Source organism: Mastigoproctus giganteus, chromosome 11 (genome assembly GCF_048544385.1).
Source record: "Mastigoproctus giganteus isolate SK-2022 chromosome 11, ASM4854438v1, whole genome shotgun sequence".
In the NCBI taxonomy this organism is placed as follows: domain Eukaryota; kingdom Metazoa; phylum Arthropoda; class Arachnida; order Uropygi; family Thelyphonidae; genus Mastigoproctus; species Mastigoproctus giganteus.
The window spans coordinates 92,673,877-92,695,633 of NC_143585.1; the positions used below are offsets into that span (position 1 = coordinate 92,673,877).

The 21,757-nt window shown below is 36.6% G+C and overlaps 1 protein-coding gene across 5 annotated transcripts in view; it reads left to right on the plus strand.

Moving 5' to 3' along the window:
* Positions 1-21,757, plus strand: part of LOC150078261 (G protein-coupled receptor kinase 2-like) — a 527,814-nt gene that overhangs the window by 479,116 nt on the left and 26,941 nt on the right. For all 5 annotated transcript variants that reach the window (XM_090385326.1, XM_090385325.1, XM_090385328.1 and 2 more), the window contains one exon: positions 2,374-2,510. In XM_090385326.1, coding sequence (XP_090241452.1) covers positions 2,374-2,510 — 137 coding nt within the window. The remainder of the gene's footprint in view (positions 1-2,373; positions 2,511-21,757) is intronic.

Here is a 21,757-nt window from a genome sequence, read left to right on the forward strand (position 1 = left end):
TCTGAGTGTAGTTCCACACAGTTGATAAGTTACTCTCTGATTACTGCTCCCCGTATGCAGTAAAGTAGATCCCCACTTTATTAATCTTTCTCCCATTCCAGAGACACCATCATAATGTGAACCCAATAATACATTTTTTTTTATAATTGTTCCAAGACCTGGGAAGTTGAAATTTTTGATATATAACTAAACTATTTATCTCTCTAAAAGGTGATTTTTTATAATGATAATTGTACATATTGATTAAAACTAATATATTAATTAAAGCACAACACAAAAAAAATACTTCAACTAAAGATGCAAAAACAAAACAATTGGCCAACACGTTTACAAATGCTTCTATTGACTTGAGAGGAAAGTCCACGTGGTCCAGTCTGAGGCAATCTTAAGCCCATGATAAAGTGAAATAAGTAGGTGCCAGTTAAGATGATCACTGGTTAGTAGAATCAGCTGCTTTATAGAATCAGATTTCAAGAACCCAATTCAAATTATTAAAACGCACTATACTTTCATCCTTATCATATGTCCGGTTATAAGAATTAATTTTGAATGCCTTTGTGATATTTTCTAAAGCACATTTCTGGTGGTGCCTCTGTAGCCAGGAGCAGCAGTGCGTAGCACACGCTTCTTGATTAGACCGGGGTTCGAGCCCATGATCACCAAATACGGAGGATGCGGAAAGGTCAGGGAATCACCACCGCATATCACAGGTGCAATATGGCCTTAGTTGCTAATGCTCCTAAAAACCAAATAATAACAACAACAACAACAACATTTCACTACCATTAAAAAAAAAAAAAAAACAATTAGCAGTTTTCAGTTTATCGGTCTTTTTCTGTTAGGTAGTTAACTTGATCTTATTGCATTTGTGATAATACCATAAGCTGGAATTCTGTGGGTTTTATGTTATTATGATGAAATGTGTTTCCCCTTCATCGAAGTCTTCAGTCATTTAAAAAACATAAATAAATTTTCAGTCTCTTCATTCCTATTTTTTAAGCTTCGTAAACTTATTACTCTATATTTCACTTGTGCGCATCATGTTAGTTGCAATTTATGCATGCCGTGTTCTTTGTTATTGATTGCTTATCTTTTTTACTGTTTAAATTTTACAACACAAAAAATTTCAGTGAACAGAAATATCAATTAGTATATACATATTATAGTAAGCTATGTATGTAAGCATAAATTTATTTTTATTTTGCTAACCTGTGGAAAATATTCTTCTGATTTTTACGTATCATTTAATTTTGTTAATGGGTAAGGTAATCAAGTGTAAATTTGTGCTTTTTACCTTTACTTTTATAGCCTGTGGATAATATTCCTCCTATTTTCACTTATTAGAATCGCCATTTAATAGAATTAAGATTTAATTTGAAAATGTGACCACAATAACTGGTACTTACTACATATCATATAATGAACGGTTAATATGGAGAGTCCATCGTAAAGTGATTTGATCATACAGTGAACCAATCGGAAAGTGGGATTCCACTGTACCTTGCATTTGTCAATGTTAAACTTCTGGGAAAGTGATGCTAATTATTGCATATGATCAGGGTGGTATTGTTCTTTGTTATGCTATTCAACAAGCCAGAGCCATAAATATACTTCACCACTCATTTCTAGAGTAGCATTTGTGTCTAGTAACACTATGAAAATATCACTATTTTCTGGAGACAGTGCTAATCATCTTTCACAACAGTGTGGCTGGTTCTGTGAAGGCATTACTGTAGTGGCAATGGAAACTCTTTGAGCACTTCCTCCATCTCCCATCCCTACTCCTTTCCAAAGCATGACTCATTGTAGCTTTGATTTACTTCATAAGATGGAGTGCTCAGAGATCAGTGTGAATAATTTAGTTTAATGAAACAGCTAGTGTACACAAGACACACAAGTATTAGGTTGCTATCTCACTGCTCTTCAAAACTAAGCTGCTAATGGTATTGGCGACCTTCTATATGTTTTGGATAAAGTTGTATAAACTTTTTATCTCAGTTCAAGTAGATCACTTTGAGGGAATGTAACCATCAAATATTTGTAAATTAAGCTCAATATTTTGGGAACAGCTGTTTTACTACTACTTTTTAAACAACTATTGTAATATTAAAAACCTATAAAGATTGCATTGTAATCCTAATTTAATTTAAAAATTTATGAAGTCATTACATTATTGGTTTTATGGAAAGCAGAGGGAATATAGTCATTCAAAGCACTTTGATTACATATTGGCCTGATGGTTTCTACTCAGTTGATGATTTTAGTATCAAACCATCTCTCATGGCAGTCTTGATATTGATTTATTAGTGATCTATATAATAGTGATTTATCTGATAACAATTTATTTTAAAAAATGGTTCTTTTTGATTTCAGATGATAGAGACTGAATGTTTTAAAGAGTTAAATATATTTGGTCCCAACAATACTCCTAGCCCTGACTTAATCTTAGATCAGCCCCCTCCTGTAGAAACTACTGGATGTTTTCCATTTAGGAAAAAAGTCAAAAACAGGTAGGCATCAATCTTAAGTCACTAAGTGTTCTTTTCATATCATTTTTGTTAAAATAAATATTTTTCTCCAAAATAATTTTGAATAAAAACTTTTTAAGATATCATTGGTCTTTTATTTTTCAGGATATTTTTTCTGGGGGGGGGAATGTTCCTATGAGTAAGTTTTTGGAAAAGTTACATCAGGCCAAAGTGTTGGTTTAGCAACTTCTCTGAGCAGCCAAGCATTAGAGTGAATAGCTGCTCTGGAAGTTTCTGACAGTTAGTGAATGGCATTTTACACTGTGCAATATGAATTATTTAGATTGAAAATATTTAAATTACAGTTTGAAAAAACTGTAATTGAAACAGGTATTTCATGAATTTTTATTGGATGATAGCAAACTCTATGCCAAAATTTAAAGCACATGTGTAATTTTATACCACTGCCTTGCTATTAGGTCCTCTGGCAACACCTGTGTTTTCTAAAAGATCAACTAAGTCACAAATTCTTCTTTTAAAGTGTAATTGAATTTTTATGCTTAATCCAGTATCTTTTTGCATAACCGTTAACATTTATCAATTTTTTGTTAGATGTGGATATATTTCAAGAATTTTTTCCTGAAATTGGTTAGATGCCAAGATATCTGTCAAGATTTCTACTAAATATAGTTACTGTATATATTTATTATTATTATTATTATTTTTTGCATTTCTTGTTTTTTCGAAACAGATATGAAAATGTTATCTGTTTATAGTGTGATTTTATCATTAAGCTTATCATGTGATCACTGACAGTCATATCAAGCAAACAACATTATCAGTTCGAAATTAATTAAAAACTATGTGTTTCAACTTCTGGATAGATTTTTATTATTATTCATTTTTATTGGAAGAGTTGTAGTTAAAATTTAAAGGCTGTTATTAAAGCCTTTCTGCACTAAGAGAACATATTAAAAGTATCATAATATAGATTCCTTTGCACTTCACTGGTGTTTATTATTTTTTTTTTTGTAAAGAAACTTATGTGCAACGAGTCTGCTGTGATAAGCCTTCATCAGTTTAAAGGAGTATAATACCAGATTCTTAACCTCTAAGACTGCATCCTCTTTATCTGGTAAGGGTAGGTTTTCATATCACACTCAGGTTGAGAGTCAAGTTAAGAGATATAGTTCTCTCTAAAACCATCACCTGGTGATGATTTTCTTGAGTCTATTCTAACTGTACCTTTGTTTTTTTGCTGACAGGAGCGAAATATGGTTGTCACCTGCAATACCCTATTCACAACAATTGTTCATTCTGAATTACCTCTGCTGCACTGGTTATTATTTGACTAACTGTAGGGTCCCGGGTGCCAAGCAAATTGTGATCAGATGATTATCTGTGTGACCTTTCAGTAAGTGATCTTCATAAAGCGACTAGTAGTTCATTTTAAGTTCCAGTACTCAACTTTCAGAACAAAAAACTGTTTATTTCATAGAAGCTCTTCTACCAAAATGTTTTTGTAGAGAGTCAGGAAGGAAATCCACCTTTCTTTTATATTTTTCTTTCCTAATTACTAATCCTTACTAACCTCTGCCTCCCCATGGCTGGGCCGGAAACCTTGGCAGAAAAGTTGAACTGCCAAGGGCTAAAATGAGCAAATATGGAGCAAAATCTGTTTCCACCTTTAGAGCCGACAAGCTCTCGGCCACAAACTGCAACTGATTGTGACGTATCACAACCAAAGAGGTTGAAAACAAATTCTCCAACAACAGAGTGTCCTGCATTTCTAATTTTGCATTCACTTTCAGAACAACCTCTCGATAAATTATCTCCTTTCCTCATCCAGAAACACCTGGAGAGTATTGCAGGATCTCCTAAGACTGTGAAGAGGCTGCAATCTAGAGACCTATTATTAGAAACAGCAAACCATAGACATTCTGAGAAACTTTTACTAATTTCAAATTTTGCTGGGATACCAGTTAAAGTATCTCCCCATGCTACCCTAAATACATCTAAGGGTATTATATCCAGCTTGGATCTGTTGAACATGATGGAGGAAGAAATAACTCAAGAGCTTCAAGATCAAAATGTTTTTGCAGCAAAAAGAATCATGATTAAAAAAGACAATAACCTTACACCTACCAAGAATATTGTCCTTACGTTTAATTCCCCAAACCTACTGTCATCAGTAAAAGCTGGTTATCTACTTTGCCGTGTTTGTCTATGTACCCAATCCCTTGAGATGTTACAAGTGCCAAAAGTATGCCACTCTGAGACGACATGCAGAGGAAACCCAGTATGTCCCAACTGTGGATCTTCTGATCACATTCAATCTGAATGTTTGGCAACAGAGAAAAAACTTGTCCCAACTGCAAAGGCAACCATCCTGTCTATTCCAAAACGTGTGACAGATGGAAAATTGAGAAAAAAATTGTTAAATATAAGGTTGAGAACAAGGTAAGCTATCAAGAAGCCGGGAAAATAATTGCTCCTACATGCCCAAACATACCTATGCCAGTATTACACAAAAACAACAAAGTGTCCACCCAAACCGATGTTACTGTCCCCTCAAACATATCAATTTCCAACTGGGCTCGAGCTGTCTTCTCTCAACAACAGTCCAATATCACTAAGCACTCAGAACAGGCATGTAACACTTCTCTTACAATACCAGTGACATCTCCTTCCCTGCCAGTGATTGCTACAGCATCACATAGTAAAAGTTCCAATTAAAAAAAATATATATCCAAGACACCTCCATGAATACTAATTACTCATCCAACTAGGAAGACCCGATTTTAGAAATATATGTGCAGGAAGAAATTTTATTCGATTATAAAATTTCAATTTTATAATTGAATATTTCTGGAAAATATCTATCGTATGTCTTGGCACCATGCCACAGTTTTGGCCTTTTTGAAACCCAGTAAAAATCCCTCCAGTCCTTATAGTTACCGGCCAATTTCCCTTTCCAGTTGCCTTGATAAAATCCTTGAGAAAATTGTCCACAGACGACTCGTTTGGATAATTGAAGACCAAAATCTAATGAGTAATAGTCAACATGGCTTTCGCTAAAACAGGTCTGCCTTAGATCTCATGATCAAGGCCGTGTCTACAATTTGCAATGCCTTTGTGAGAAATGAACACCTTGTTATGGTCTCCATCGACATAGAGAAGGCATTTGATACTACCTGGCATCACGCCATTCTTAGAGACTTGCATACCCTTGGTCTAAATTTGCTGTTTGCATCCTATTCACCCATACTTCTTCAGTACTCAACTAACTAATCTCTACAGAAATAAACCTAATAAAATAAGGCCAGCAGGCCTATGGTTTTTTGAAATATCACATAGTTGGAAAGTTCCTCTTCACAATAGTCAACAGGTGAGGAATTACTTTCATCCACCTTGGACTCCCTCCTCAACTGAACTTTCATATTTATTTTCTTCAATGGGGTAAGAATCTTCTACCTACTCTCAATCTAAAATAATTCCATGCAAGTCATATTCAGAGCTATGTTGATTTCCTGCCAATATTTACCGATGGGTCCAAATCTCAATCAGCCGTTGGAGCAGCAGCAGTGTTTCCCTCCACTATTATTTCAGCTTCCCTTCCACATGAGTATAGCAACTTTTCTGCAGAACTACATAGAATAAAATTAGCTCTAGAAAATTTGAATCTTTACCCATCTTCAAAATATTTAATATACACAGACTCTCTCAGCTCAATTAGAGCAATGCAAAATCTCTCCTATACGAAATCAGTTTTAAACCAAATCAGGAAGTTGCTCTTGAAAATTGAACAACGTGAACAATTAGTGAACTTTTGTTGGATTCCAGCACATTCAGGGATAAAGGGGAATGAACTGGCAGATATATCGGCAAAAAATCCCTCCACATTAGATTTGACCTCTGACCATGATATCATCATAAAAGCAGCATGCCTTGAACAGTGGAAAGAGCTATGGCACACCCAGACTAATAGCAAACTTTTCCAGTTGAAACAGGAACCAAAATTTTGGCACTGAAGCATCCAAACAATTAGAAGGGAAGAAGAAATTGGGAACAAGAGTAGCCTTGTTCAGGCGAAGTTTTTACGACTCTAGCAAATAGAGAAGTTTTTTTTATATTTTTGCTGTTTTATTGAGTTAAATTGGCATATTAATTTATTTTCTAGAAGTAGCTTTATATTCCTAGCATGATACTTAGTTTAATTTTTAACTTTGATACAGATTTTGTATGGTATTACTTAGTATTAGTAAGGATATCCAATCCACATGTTTTACAAGTTTTTGCAGCTCCAGCGAATGCAGTTTTTAGCTATATTTAGCCGCTTTATTGACTTAATTGTTATATTAAATTATTTTCAATAAGTAGCTTATAGACCTAGTCAAGATCCTTGGTTAATTCTGAATTCAGATAGCGAGATTTTGGAAGTTAATTAATACTTAGGGTCCATAGATTTACCGTTTTTAACTTGCTGCCATTGTTATACAATACAACGTTATATCCCATACTAGATAGCGTTAGCTTAGTATAGTATATAGTATTATCGACTAATCAGTAAAATTTATTAATCTTGTTAAACTTCATTATCAATTAAATTGTACTTTTTTAACTAAATACATATAACGACTTAGATTTTACAAACGTAACATTATTAATTAATACATAACTTGATACGGAAGTTATATAACGAAACTCGGAGATAATACTCGATACTGAAAAAAAAAAAAAATAAATATATATATAGTGTTATAACTGCATTGGGATATAAGTTTAGGGTTATAATTTTGTACTGAAATTTAATTTTATTCAGATTGAATCGAAATCATGACTCAGACCAGAGCAGCAAAGCAAAAGGCTCAAGCTAATGGGAGTGCTGTGGCTATGATTCAGGAGGCAATTGCCCTCTGAATCGCAGCCTTTTAAAATGCACTGCTTGCTTGATGTTTGTGGAGCAGTCAGTTACGAGACATGATATTGCCATGGATGCCCTCGAAGGATCTAAATTGAGGGGCCTATCAAGCTCTCATCTGCCCACATCAACACCAGAGCTTGCACTTGAACATCAATCCAAGGCAGAATGCGCCGGTTCCACAGGAACTAGTAGTTGTCGGTGACTCTATTGTCAGGGAAACAGGAAACATATTGTGTAAAAAGGATAGGTGGAACAGAACCAGGTTATGTCTGCCAAGGGCAAAGGTTGATGACGTTGTAGAGCAGATATAATCTTTTAAGGGCACAAAAGGTGATATTTTTGTACTAATGATATTAAGAGGAGACTAGCGGAATTACTTAACAAGTACAGGTCACTGTTGAAAAAAGCCGTGAATTAGGGTTGAGTTTGAAAGTGTCTGCAGTTCTGCCCAGATACGATAGGAGGGAGTATATGATGAGAGCTTTGTCGATCAATTCGGCCCTTGAGAGATTGTGCAAGGCTCAAGGGGTAGAATTTTTCTCAGCCTGGTCTGTGCTTGTTAACAGGAGTGACTGCTTCTACAGGGATGGGATACACTTAAATAGAAAGGGTGCAAGAATATTTCTGATGCTATCGAGGCAGTGTTAGGTGGGCTGGAAAACTGCTAACTTGTGGGGGAGACTAATAGATTAACAGTAGCTGCTGGCAGAAGTGAAAGTGATTCTTGCACTCTTTCTATTGGAATGAGCAGCAGCCTGGAAAACAAGATGCAGGGGATTTCAGAGACAGCTGGGAGTCATCGCAGTACAAGGAAACACACGGGTTGTGTAAGGGTTGCTAAAAATAGGAACAGGTGCATCTACACCAATGCTAGGAGTTTGTTTGGTAAATAAATTTGATGAATTTGAGGTGTTGGTCAAAACATGAAAGGCAGATATTGTTGGGATATCAGAGATGTGGTGTCACACAGATATAAGGAATACAAAACTGGAATTTGGGGAGTACAATGTGTACAGGAAGGATAGACAGGATAGGAAGGGAGGAGGGGTTATGCTATTAGTTAAGAAACACATAAAATCTAAGGAGTTGCAGCCAATCGACATTGCTGGACAGTGGAGCGTCGAGTCAGTTTGGTGTGACATAAGCACTGGGAAATCAAAATTGAGAGTAGGAGTGTGTTATAGGCCTAATGACTATGATGAGTATAATAAAAAGCTGTACAGTGAAATAGAGTGGGCCAGTAAATCAGAGAGTCTTATAATGGGGGATTTTAATTTCCCAGATATTGACTGGAATTTGTGGGTTGGTCACTCACACACTAGCAAGGCTTTTGTGGATTTCTTGGATGACTGTTTTCTACATCAGTATGTTTGTGAGACAACTAGAGGGAGTAATACTCTTGATCTGATTATCAGTAGTGATTCTTCATGCATTAAGAATCTGCAGATAAAGGAACCACTAGGTGGCAATGATCACAATGTGCTGAAGTGGGATTTACTCAACGAGGTAACTACCATCAAGGGCAAAGGGAAGGGTTTTTGCTTTCGTAAAGGCGACTATGGAGGTCTGAGACAATATATAAATTCTATATGGTGGGACCAACAGATGATGTTACTAACAGCAAATTCAAAATGGGAAGCATTCAAAGAATTAATCTTGGAAGCTACTAGGCTTTACATACCAACTAAGAACAAGGTTTAGTAATAAATGGATGTCAGATGAACTAATGAGACATGTGGCAGAGAAGAAAAATGCATGGGATACATATAAATTAATGGGTGACATGGAAGCCTATGATAGATATAAGCTGGTCTGTAACCAAATCACAAAGGAGGTTAGGCAAGCAAAGGCAGATTATGAGAAATCTTTGGCAAACGATGCAAAGAAAAACATCAAAGTAAATTCTAGAAGGAAGGGAATGAATCACATTGGTTCAACTGTTGATGATACTTCTCAAGTGGGTAACAAACTAAATGAGTATTTTCCATCTACGTTCACACATGAGGAGTTATTCAGGGAGGGGAACGCCATAGGTGAACTAAACTCTGGCAGTGAGCTTAATGATTTTGTAACAACTGAGAGGAAAGTGGAGGAGAAATTCTTGAATGTAAACGTAAGAAAGACACCCAGCGTGGATGGGATCTATCCAGTTATATTAAAAGAGGCCGCAAAGGAAGTAATAAAACCCTTAGCCATAATCACGATAGCTTGCTTGGATTCGGAGGAGGTACCGATGGACTGGAGATGTGAAAATGTGACACCAATTCGCAAAGGAGGATCAAAGGGCAACACACGTAATTATAGACTTTTTAGTTAACTTCTGTTCCAGGGAAATTAATGGAGGCACTGGTTAAAGAAGGACTGCAGGATCATCTAGACAAGACTTCGGTTATAGCTCTGACACAGCATGGGTTTGTTAAGGGGAAGTCTTGCCTGACCAATTTGATTGGATACTATGATGTAGTCACAAAGGAACTGGATGCAGGGAATAACTTTGATATCATATATTTGGATCTTAGAAAGGCTTTTGATACTGTTGCACATGGAAGACTGCTGCACAAATCGGAGCAGTACGGCATTGGAGGAAAATTGCTGCTATGGATAAAGGGATGGTTGAGTGGAAGAAGACAGAGAGTGGTAATCAATGAACAGTGCTCTTCGTGGACTAATGTTATTAATGGAATCTCTCAGGGTTCAGTGTTAGGTCCATTGATGTTTTCTGTATTTATAAATCATATTGATGATGGTATATCAGACTTAGTATCGAAGTTTGCAGATGATACAAAGTTTGGCAGGGTTGTTAATGACACTAATGACAGTACACTGCTGCAACAGAATCCAGAAAAGTTGAGCAGATGGGCTGAGTGGTGGCAAATGAAGTTTAACATTGACATATCTAAAGTACTACATATGGGAAGCAGTAACTCCAGAGAAATGGATCAACTCTGTTGTACTACACTGACAGTGGTAGAGAATGAAAAGGACCTGGGGATAATTGTGCAGGCAGATATGAAGTTTTCTTTGCAGTGCAGACGGTCTGCAAGAGTAGCTCAAGGTGTCTTGTCAATGATATACAGGAATTTTTCTAGCAGGGATAAGAAGGTGATTATCCCCTTGTATAAGGTGATGGTCAGGCCCCACCTTGAGTACTGTATACAGGTCTGGAGGCCTCATTTTAAGAAGCATGTAGAGCTGTTGGAAAGAGTACAGAGAATTGCAACAAGATTAGTGAATAGAACAAAGGGTTGCTCTTATGAAGAAAGGCTTAAGTTTTGCAAATTAGTGTCTGGAGACTAGGCACCTGAGAGGGCATAAATTCAAATTGAGGAAAGACAGTTGTAGGATAGATGTGCGGAAGTTTGCCTTTAGCCAGCCAGTAGTCAATTGGTGGAACAGACTTCCATCTTTTGTTGTGGAAGTTGATAGCCTAAATAAATTTAAGGCTGAGCTGGACAGGTATTTGGAACGAAATCGGAGCGTTTTTTATTTTTTTTTTTTGGCTGATGCTGCATAAGCTTGCTTTCTTGCATCTTATGCATTCTAATAATGCTAAAATGCTAATGCTAAGTGGTACTTGCGTGGGCAAGAATAGGGCTTACTCATATGACCCACCTCCATCTACTCACAGGTGATGATCCTCCTCAGTGTCCACACTGCTCAGTACATCTAACAAGGCGTCTCCGTAGCCAGGTGGGAAGGAGCAGCAGTGCGTAGCACACACTTCTTGATTAGACCGGGGTTCGAGCCCGTCACCACCAAATACGGAGGATGCGGGAAGGTCAGGGAATGACCACCGCATATCCCGGAGCAATATGGCCTTATTTGCTAATGCTCCTAAAAACCAAAATAACAACAACAACAACATCTAACAGTCAAGCATAGTTTTATTAACTGTACTCAATATCACTGCTCACTGACAGAACATCAGTTCTCCTTTTTCTGACTAAACTGCAAGAACCAATATCACTAGAGCATATTAATGGCAACCAGACAAAAATTAATGAACTTTTTTGTTTTCTGAAAAAAATTGGAATATATCATCACTTCTGAATAGTTTCTAAAATGAAATTGAAATGCCTTCAATTCTGAGTTATTTCCTAACATATCTCTATGGATATGTGTACTATAGCCAGTGTTGCTTATGCACCATTAACACACACACACACACACACACACACACACACACACACACACACACACACACACACACACACACACACACACACACACACACACAAGCGCGCGCGCGCATGTGCCTCCATAGCCAGGTGGGCAGGAGCAGCAGTGTGTAGCACAAGCTTCTTGATTAGACCGGGGTTCGAGCCCGTGACCACCAAACACGGAGAATGCGGAAAGGTGAGGGAATGATCACTGCATATCCCCAGAGAAATATGGCCTTAGTTGCTAATGCTCCAAAAAAATTCAAAAAAAAAAACAATAACAACACACACACACACACACACACACACACACTGTAACCTTCATGTTACCCTGCAAGCCTTGTCAGCCTCCCCTGGCCTCTGAGTGAGATGTTTCCAGCAACAGGATCACTGCTGGTTGAATGTTATTTAGTTATTGGACCAGTCATAATGCTCCCTAGATATGGTGTATTAAGATTGAAAATACTTGAAAATCCCAGCAGGTTTGCAGTTTCTGGGTACCCACACTGGTGTGACTGATGCTGACTACCATGCCACATTCAAAGTCACTTGAATCTTACATCTTGCTCATTCTTTCACTGAATTACATACATATGCCATCCCTAATTATCTGCCCACTTGGTATGAATGTGTGACACTGTTACTGAAGGATTCTCCATTTCACAAAAAGGCTATGTGTACCTAATAATGTAGCATTTCCAAGAGGATACACAACTCTTTACTTCAGTTCCTCACTTGGTTTCATTGTAATTACTAGGGAGCATTGTCCTTTTCAATGCAAAGATCCTTTCACTTTCTCTAAACTGTTAAATATTAAAGACAAGAATTGTCATCTTGTTGCAAGACTGCACTTTTTAAAAGTTCTGAATGAATTTGAAACAGCACGGTTTCAGATTTTTTCCCAAAATAAGTTTCATAATAAAACACGCCTGCGTGCTCTGGATTCATAATTTATTTTATTTTTGTTACACAGAGCATTAAAACTATGATAAATGAATTAGCTTTCGGCTGGGTGGCAGCCTTCATCAGATTAAAATACTTTGAATGGCAGTTAGAATAGAGATGCACTGCCAGGATGGTGCGTGAGGCACGTGGTTAATTGTTTGTTGTTGTTTGTGGCTGTGACGTATGGTGGTGACGTGGCCAGCGTTTGTCTATGGACAGAATTACTGTTTCTGTGATGGGGTTAAGTTGACAACCACTGTTCCTGTTCAACGAGGTATCCGAGCATTTTATACTTAACGATTCCAACCAGGTGCGCCTTAGGTAATGGTGGGACTTGTCTACAAGTCCCACCATTACGCTGGACGTGGCCAGCGTATGTCCATAGACAAACGCTGGCCACGTCACCACCATACGTCACAGCCACAAACATCAACAAACAATTAACCACGTGCCTCACGCACCATCCTGGCAGTGCATCTCTATTCTAACTGCCATTCAAAGTATTTTAATCTGATGAAGGCTGCTACCCAGCCGAAAGCTAATTCATTTATCATAGTTTTAATGCTCTGTGTAACAAAAATAAAATAAATCAAAATAAGTTTTTATGATAAAAAAAAAAAAAAAACTCATTATTATATATTGAATGATATCTTACTCTAAAACAAACATGTTAATGTATTGCACATTTGTTCTGTATAGTTACTTTCTCATATTTATCACATTGCTGTTTAGCTTTGTTGCTAACAGGGAATGGCATTTATTGCACTTATATTCTGCAGTTGCAGTATATCTCTTTGGTTTTGGGTTGCAAGACTTTACAGACATCCTGTATTTTAAATTTGTGACTGAATTATGGTTAGATCAGTGATTGAGACTACACACAAATTAATATTTACAAAACTCTTTTATTATAGAGGTTGTTTTATGAAAGCTTCAAAATGAGAGGTATTAGAACCTATAGTATAGTACCGTGCATGGGTTGAAGGTTGAGAAGATGAAAGAAGATATTTGTTGACATTAGACTTGAACATCTGTAGATTGTAATTTTGAGGAAATGCATATGAAGGAAGGTTGTTCCTGAAAGAAAAGTTTGCTCTCTGAGTTTGAAGTTGGACAGTAAAAGGATGTTGACTGGTTGCAGCACATGTTCGAACTGTTTTGAAAGAGAGAGCAGGAATTTAAGCCATTTCAGAAGAACAGTGCCCATGGAAGTATCTATAGAAATGGCATGCAGCAATAACAGAATATCTATGAGACAGAGATTGCAAAGACTCTGTTAGAGATAAGTTAATAATTAAACCAACTGCCAGAAGCAGATTAAGGTCGTTTGAGGCCCCGGGTGCAGAAGACAATATTGGGCCCCTTAAAAAAAGAGAGAGAGAGACAGGGAAAATAAAAATTCATGTTAACCATTTTTTTAAATAAATAAAAAAAATATTATGTACTATTAATGTTTTATTTCCAATAAAATTTGAATATAATATATGTATTATTATATTCGCGTCTTTTTTCAGCCCCTGATATATGTTGTTTCATTTTTCTAGCTACCATTGGTAGCCTACCAATGAAAGTAAAAATATAAAATTTAATAGTCTGAATGATTAGAATACTAGAGAAGAGAATTTTCGTTATAGTGCAATAAATTAACGATTAATTAAAATTCAAAAATTATTCATAAACTATGAAAATCCAGGCGCTGATGTAACAACAGGAATTAATTTTATCTTAATATAATTTCAACAATATACGATATACACGTATATCGTAAGTCCTGCACTGCAGGAGAACCTTTGTAAGTATAAAGTAGCAAAAACGATTCTATTGCTCCGATGACCGGTGGTGCAGCCGCGTGGGGCCTATGCAGCGTAGTATGTGTATAGTATGCAGCGTAGTAATGAAATAATGAAAATAAGGGAATATAAACATACTATCGGGTTTTACTGCTGATTGTAAATTGTACGTAATTAAAATTTCACATATGAAACCAAACTTGGTGTCATTAGAAAAAAGTGTAAAGTTGGGGTTTTGTGGGGCCCTTCAGAATTCGGGGTCCAGGGCGCGTGCCCGGTGCGCCCGCCGTTAAATCTGCCTCTGCCAACCACCCTCTTTTGAATGGAATTTAGAAGCCTGAGAGGGATTTTTTTGCCCCAGATATGGGAACAATTTTCTATGGTAGGGTGGGTTTGCAATTTTTAGAGTGAACAGCTGTTTGGAAGAAAAGTTACACTGAGAGCAAAAGACAAAACCCAGTTTTTTAGATGCAGAGGAAGCAATATTTGTAATGTGCTTATGCCAAGAGAGAGAGATTAGAAGTCAGGGTAATCCTCAATAGAGATATATGATCTTGCCTAGAAATTGGAGTGTCATCGAAGATAAGCATAGAAGCAGAAGAATCCTTTTTGTGAGATATAAGACAGGACTGAGTTTTGGAAGGATTGTAATCAATTAAATTATCTTGGTTCCACTGGAGAATTAGCTGAAGATCAGCATTTAAGGAATTGGTAGTGGATATTCATGAGGTTGAAGCTGTTTGTACGGTTTACGTAAAAGTGGCCCCCCCGCATTTCGCCCTCTGCATTTCACCTCCCACATTTTGCCTCCTGCACATTTCGCCTCGCACATTTTGCCCCCAGTAAATAATGAGTAGACCCCTAAATTTAACTCTAAAGTCCAGCTACAGGACCAAAAGAAATAATCGGTCCATATTTATTAAACAGTTTAGACCTTCAAAAATCTAATTTTATGCCAATCCATGTAATGGTTTCCTTGCTGCCAGAGGTATGGTGTTTGAAGACAGAAGTCTTGAGCATTGTTGAGACCGCACGGTCTGAACACTATGGTTCTGACAGTGGGGAAGATGTCCCACCTGTTTTGCAAAATTGATATCGCCATCCTCAAGAATTATTAGCGAGTTGGACTAGGAGAGTTGGAAAAGAAGCTTCCTATATCTAAAATAAAGGTAATCCCTGTTGATTTATAATATAATAGAATATAGGAATTATCGAGCACTTAATAGCTCTGAATTATCAAATCTATTAAACAGTTTTTAATGCATGATTCTCAGGACGAACTGCTCCCGGGTCTCATGCCTATTTTTTTCCACTAGTAACAATCTTCAGTTATTGGCGCCTAGCCAGGAGTGGTTTTCTGATGGAACAAGAAGTATGCTGCAATTTCTACTAGAATCAAAAGACTAGTCCAAGATTTTCAAAATCGTAATGTGATTGATTACCTTAGAGGCATTGCATACAACTTCGAGTTTTAAACAATAATAATGTGCATTTATTCTATGATTGATTACCTCTAATTTGATTACCTTTACCTTTGATTGATTGATTACATTTGATTGATTCATTCTATTAAAATTAGAATTAATAAAAAATTAGGTGTATTATTTACATTTCTATAGCCTATTCATTATCTACTGGGGGCGAAATGCGGGGGGGGGACAACTTTTCTGGATCCTGTTTGTACTGGGCAAGGTTTCTCAAACTGGAAAGTGGAATGCAATGTGCAGTCATCAGCAAAACAATGGATAGGATTTCCAGTCAATGGAAGGTCATTAACATACAAGAGGAAAAGAGTGGGAGAAAGAACTGAACTTTAGGGAACATCAGCGATAGTGAAGAAGTTAGAAGACAGACAGCCATCTACCATCACCCACAGTGAGCAGTCAGAGAAAAAACTGGATACCCAGTTACAAAAAACAGTTGGAAAACTATAAGATGGATGCCTATTTAGAAGACCTTTATGCCGAACATGATCAAAAGCCTTTGAAAAGGCAAGTCAAGAGCAACTGCTTAAGTTTCACCAAACTTTTCCATTGAATTTGTCCATAGATGGGCAACACAAGCTAGAGTATAATACATGTTAATATGTTCACATTGCTCCCAAATCATCGGCATTCTCTTATTACTATTTTCATATATTACTAATATATTTGCACTTCATTTATTAATTAAGTATAATATTGTGTTTTTATAATCAGTTGCACTTGTAATCAGTTGTAATTTTTTTGCTATTAGATAATGAACATCTTACAGAGTATATTGAAATATTAGCTCATAGTCCATTTGTGGTGAAATAATCTTTTCTAATCTAATTGAATAAATAAAATGCATCTTCTGTTTATACTCTGGAATGGCCACATACAGTCAGAGGAGTTCACAAGACAGAGAGAATACAAGAATGTTATAATATTTAGTAACCACATGGGCTTGAACCATGGTCATTCAAAAATGTGTACTTTTGTACCATTGCACTTGGCTATTCAGCTGTGTTGGCCATTTTTAAATGTTTCACATTCTGTTTTACTCATAGCTTACATGAATTCATTTAAGTTAGCTTGCGCAGCCTTTTAACTCATGTGTATGTACAATTATGAAGGATAGTGAAAATCTGTGCACTTCAACATGCATAGAACACTTCAGTCTGTCATTAAAAACTTAAAGGAATATAGATAATTCTCAAGTCTTTTGTGGACTTGTACCAAGTCTTTACTGACTGACTGAATTGCTGTCTTTATCACACCATCAACTTCACACACATGATTTTCATTATTCACCATTTTGATTTACCTGCACACTATGCCACTAAAAGAACAACTTAGATTTGCAAATAGATTTGAGGAGACAAACAGGTAGTTGATAAAGTATTTACAGTAATCCAGAATTCAGTATAAAATTTCATTCCATATACGCTCACTATTTCTGTTATCAATAAAGGAAAAACCTTAATTTATGTGTAATTAAATAGCATGAACAATACAGAAAATTAAAGCAACTGTATAAAGAAAATATTTTGAAATAGCAGCTGTCTAAGTTAACTGCTCACAAATTGGTTGTAGTAGGCCAGCAAAAGTTGCTGTTCTGTTACAACTACCATTTCATCTGTTAAATTATGATCCAATGAATATTTCTGTTAGTATTACTAAAGGAAAATTGATACAAGAAAGCCAGATATCTGTCCAGCCCTTCCATAATTTTATTATATCCGGTTTATAAGTATCCTTTCAATTGAAGTGCATATCTTCTAGTTTGTGCCATCTACAACAGAAAAAGATATCCCCATTAATTTCCTAAAGCTTTTAAAAGCTTAAAACATCCCAGTCACATCTCCATCATGCAGATGTCTAATCTTAAAACTTTGTTATGTTACACAACTGAAGTCTCTCTCATGCATGGATGCACATTCACTATAGAAATGCCTCTCTATATTAAAAACTGACTTTGTTGCTCTTTGCACCACTTTTTCTAGCAGGACCACATTTTGAAATAGAAGTTCCAAACCTGTAAACAATACTCAAGATGTGGTCTGATTAAGGAAGCCTCTCTGCACCATTGAGAGAACTTCAAGTTAGATTACATAGTTTTCATTATCAACTGCCAAGTTTTTGCTAGCAAAGTAACAGGAAAATTTAGTCTTGCTGTTATTTAAATTTGAAACCTTACATTTTCCAGTGTTGTGATTTAATTTTCATTTTTCAGACCAACTAAATGATTTAACTAGGTCTTGTTGAAACTCCATAACTTGGCTCTCTTAGAGTGATAGCCATATATAACCACAGTGTTATTATTCAACCAACTTTTTGTCCACCATGACACCTTCTCACCGGTGGCACATTTCCAATTTATACAAAAGGCATTCACATGGGTTTGTTTGCTGTTTGGTTTTTAGGAGCATTAGCAACTAAGGCCATATTGCTCCGGGGATATGCGGTGGTCATTCCCTGACCTTTCCGTATCCTCCGTATTTGGTGGTCATGGGCTCAAACCCTGGTCTAATCAAGAAGCGTGCGCTACACACTGCTGCTCCTGCCCACTATGGGCAGGAGCAGCAGTGTGTAGCCCACCTGGCTATGGAAGCACCATTCACATGGGATAGCATTAAAAGCTTTCCTAAAGTGCAAATACACTATGTCAAAATTATTCTGCATCTTTGGTGACAATCTAATAATAGCTTACTAGATTAGTTAGAGGTGATTTCCTCTTTAACAGGCCCATCCTGCATTCCTTATATAATTTCATTCCTTTCCAGATGATCCTAAAGTGCACCTTTAATCATGTTTTCCATGATTTTCAGTGCTATAGAAAGAGTGAAAGAGGTACAGTCGGTCCTTGTATAACACGTGTTTACATTACACGAATTCGATCATACACGATTTATAAATAGGGGAACGTTATCTTATATAACATGAACCGAATTCGCTTATGCACGATTCCGCCTTTGTGTTTACAAGAAATGGCAGTCGAACGCAGAATCACCCCAACTGAACGCAACACGATAGGAATGAAGAAGATTCTGAAAATGTATTTATGTGTTTTATATCGGTGAAGGGGAAACACATTTCACTATAATAACGTGAAAACTAACACAATTCCAGCTATCGATATAATCACAAATGCAATTAGATGGAGTTTACTACCAGTTTATAACAGATTCCACCAGCAGAAACGAAACTGGAAATTGTTTTTATTGTTTTATGGTAGTAACCCCCAGAAATGTGCTTTAGTAAAGTGTGAGCTATTGAGGTGTTCATAGTGTGTCTCTGCCTTTACTGTGTTGTTTATTCATTTGCTACACACGTGCAGCTTTATTTATGTGTATCAAGCGTGCCTCCTCGTTTTGTAATTGCGCTTTATTCCCTAAAAATTAGTAAAATACTTAAAAGGTGTGAAAAGGAAGCGTCCTGGCGAAGGCACTGCAGATTCAGAGAGAAAAAAAAAAAAGCAATATCGATAAACAGAGGCGGACTGGGTCAAAAATGCTTACCCAGGAAAATTTATAGTGGCCTCATACTACGGTTTATGGCCAAAATCACTCCGGCCTCCGGCCCACCAGGATTTTCCGGGTAAGGCTTATGGGCAGTCCGCCTCTGTCGATAGAGAAAAAAATATGAAATTGTGAAACGCTTTGAGCGAAATGAAAGACCATGTGATATTGCACATGCTGCAGACCTAAATGAGGCAACGCCGAGAATTACAAAGAATGCGGAGAAAATAAAAACAACTTTCATAGCGGGAACAACTCAAAGTGTAATTAAAATCCATTAGATTAAGACACAAGAATTGGAAGAGATGGAACGGCTGTCATCTGTTTGGATAGAAAATCAAACAAAAAACAAGTTTGCTTACAATAGAAGCAAAAGCATTAGCAATATTTTATTACGTAATAGTCTTAATAAAATACGTAAGTATTTTATTACGACTATTTTATTTAATATAATAATTTTTTTAATACTAAAAAAATACTTTTTTAGTATTAAAAAATACTAAAAATACTTTATTATAATATATTTAATCGTTATAAAATACGTATTTTATAACGATTAAAATTACCCGATTATTTATTGTGTTTGGTAATGTTTTTGGTTCCAAATGTGGGTTCAATTTTGGGTGGTCGGCACCTAACCCCACTTTTCCCATAGGGCCTGTTGTTTATATTGCACGATTTTGCATTGCACGAGGGTTTCTAGGAACACAACTATCGTGCTATACGAGGACAGACTGTAATTACAGGTCTGTAATTACCTCTTTCACTCTTGGAACAATGTTTGTGAACTGAAGAGACATTTATACATCTCAAATGTGATGGGACTTCACATGAGTCCATAGATCCATGCATTATAATAGAGAGGTTTGGCTATCTGTCTTGGTGTTTCCTTTAATATCACTAGATAAATCCTATCAGCCCTCATGCCTTTTGCACATTCAACCATTGCAAATTCTCTACCAGTCCTTCATTGAACACAGTCATCTGTTCCTGATATCCTTACCTGGGCCATTAGCACTGTCAAGCCTAAAAGGTTGATCAGTATCATTGTTAAACATTAATGAAAAAATTGATTTAATTCTCATTGTCTAAAAAAAAGGGTGGGGGAGAAAGAGGCACTATTAGCATAAGTGAAAACTCATTCTGCCTGTTAATCCATCAGGAAAAACTATCTGTTGTACATTAATTACTGGGGGTGTGGAATTAGGGGTTATTGCTCGTTTTACCTTCCTACATATACAGTGTGCCAATTAAATAATGAGACCGATGCTACTACAAAAAAAATAATAACACTTAATGGCAAAGTATGGTTATATATTTTCGAAGTAATCACCTCCAATGATTACACACTGTTTACATCTTTTATACAAGTTTTTAAAACACTTCTGGAACTCTTCTTCTTGTACCGTTTTCAGCTGGTCGATCACTGCAGCCTGGATGTCCTCTATCATCCCGTATCACATTCCTTTCATGGCTGTTTTCGTTTTAGGGAACAAAAGGTAATCTACAGGAGCCAAATCTGGAGAAATAGGAGTGTTCGATGACTGGAATTGATTTTTTTGACAAAAATTGCTTGATGTTGATGGCAGAATGTGCTGGTGCATTGTCATGCAACAACAACCAATTTTTGGAGTTGAACATTTCGTGTCTCACCCGACAAATTCGATCCCACAACCTCCTCATAGAACTTTTTCATGACCTTTGTCCCTCGACGCACAAATTCTCGATGGATAATGCCTTTGATATTGAAGAAGACGATCAACATGGTTTTTCACTCTCGATTTTTCTAACTGCACTTTGTTCTGATGGGGAGAGGATGGCAAATGCCATTCTGAACACTGACATTTTGTCACGGTATCATATTGAAATACCCAATTCTCATCACCGGTAATGATTCTACTCAAAAATGTTGGGTCGTTGTCAACACATGCCATCAAATCAATGCAACACTTGACTCTCTTTTCTCGTTGCTTGAAACTCAACAAATGCAGTACAAAACAGGAACAAATTTTTCTCTTACCCAGATCTTATTTTAGAATTTCTCGTACAGATTCCTTATTGCTACCTATCATCTCAGCAAGCAACCTCGTTGAAACTGACCTGTCTTCAGTCACAATTTTTCTAACCTTTGTGACAATCTCCGGTGTTCAAACAGAGATTGGTAAGACAGGTCGGAGATCGTCCTCTAATGACTCATGTCCTTTACAAAAATGAGAAACCATTCAAACACTCTTGGTCGAGACAAACATTCATCAGCATAAACTTTTTTTAAATCATCAGAAATTTCCATAGAACTTTTGCCCAATTTACAATAAAATTTGATAACTGTTGTTTGCACCATTTTCAATTTTCTGATGACATTCACAAAACTACTATTACTCTTTCTGTCTTAAATCACGAACTACTGACCTGACAAGTTTCAACTTGCACTCGTTGGAAAGAGCACACTCTAGCGGATCTAATTATTATTGTTATTATTAGCTATATGA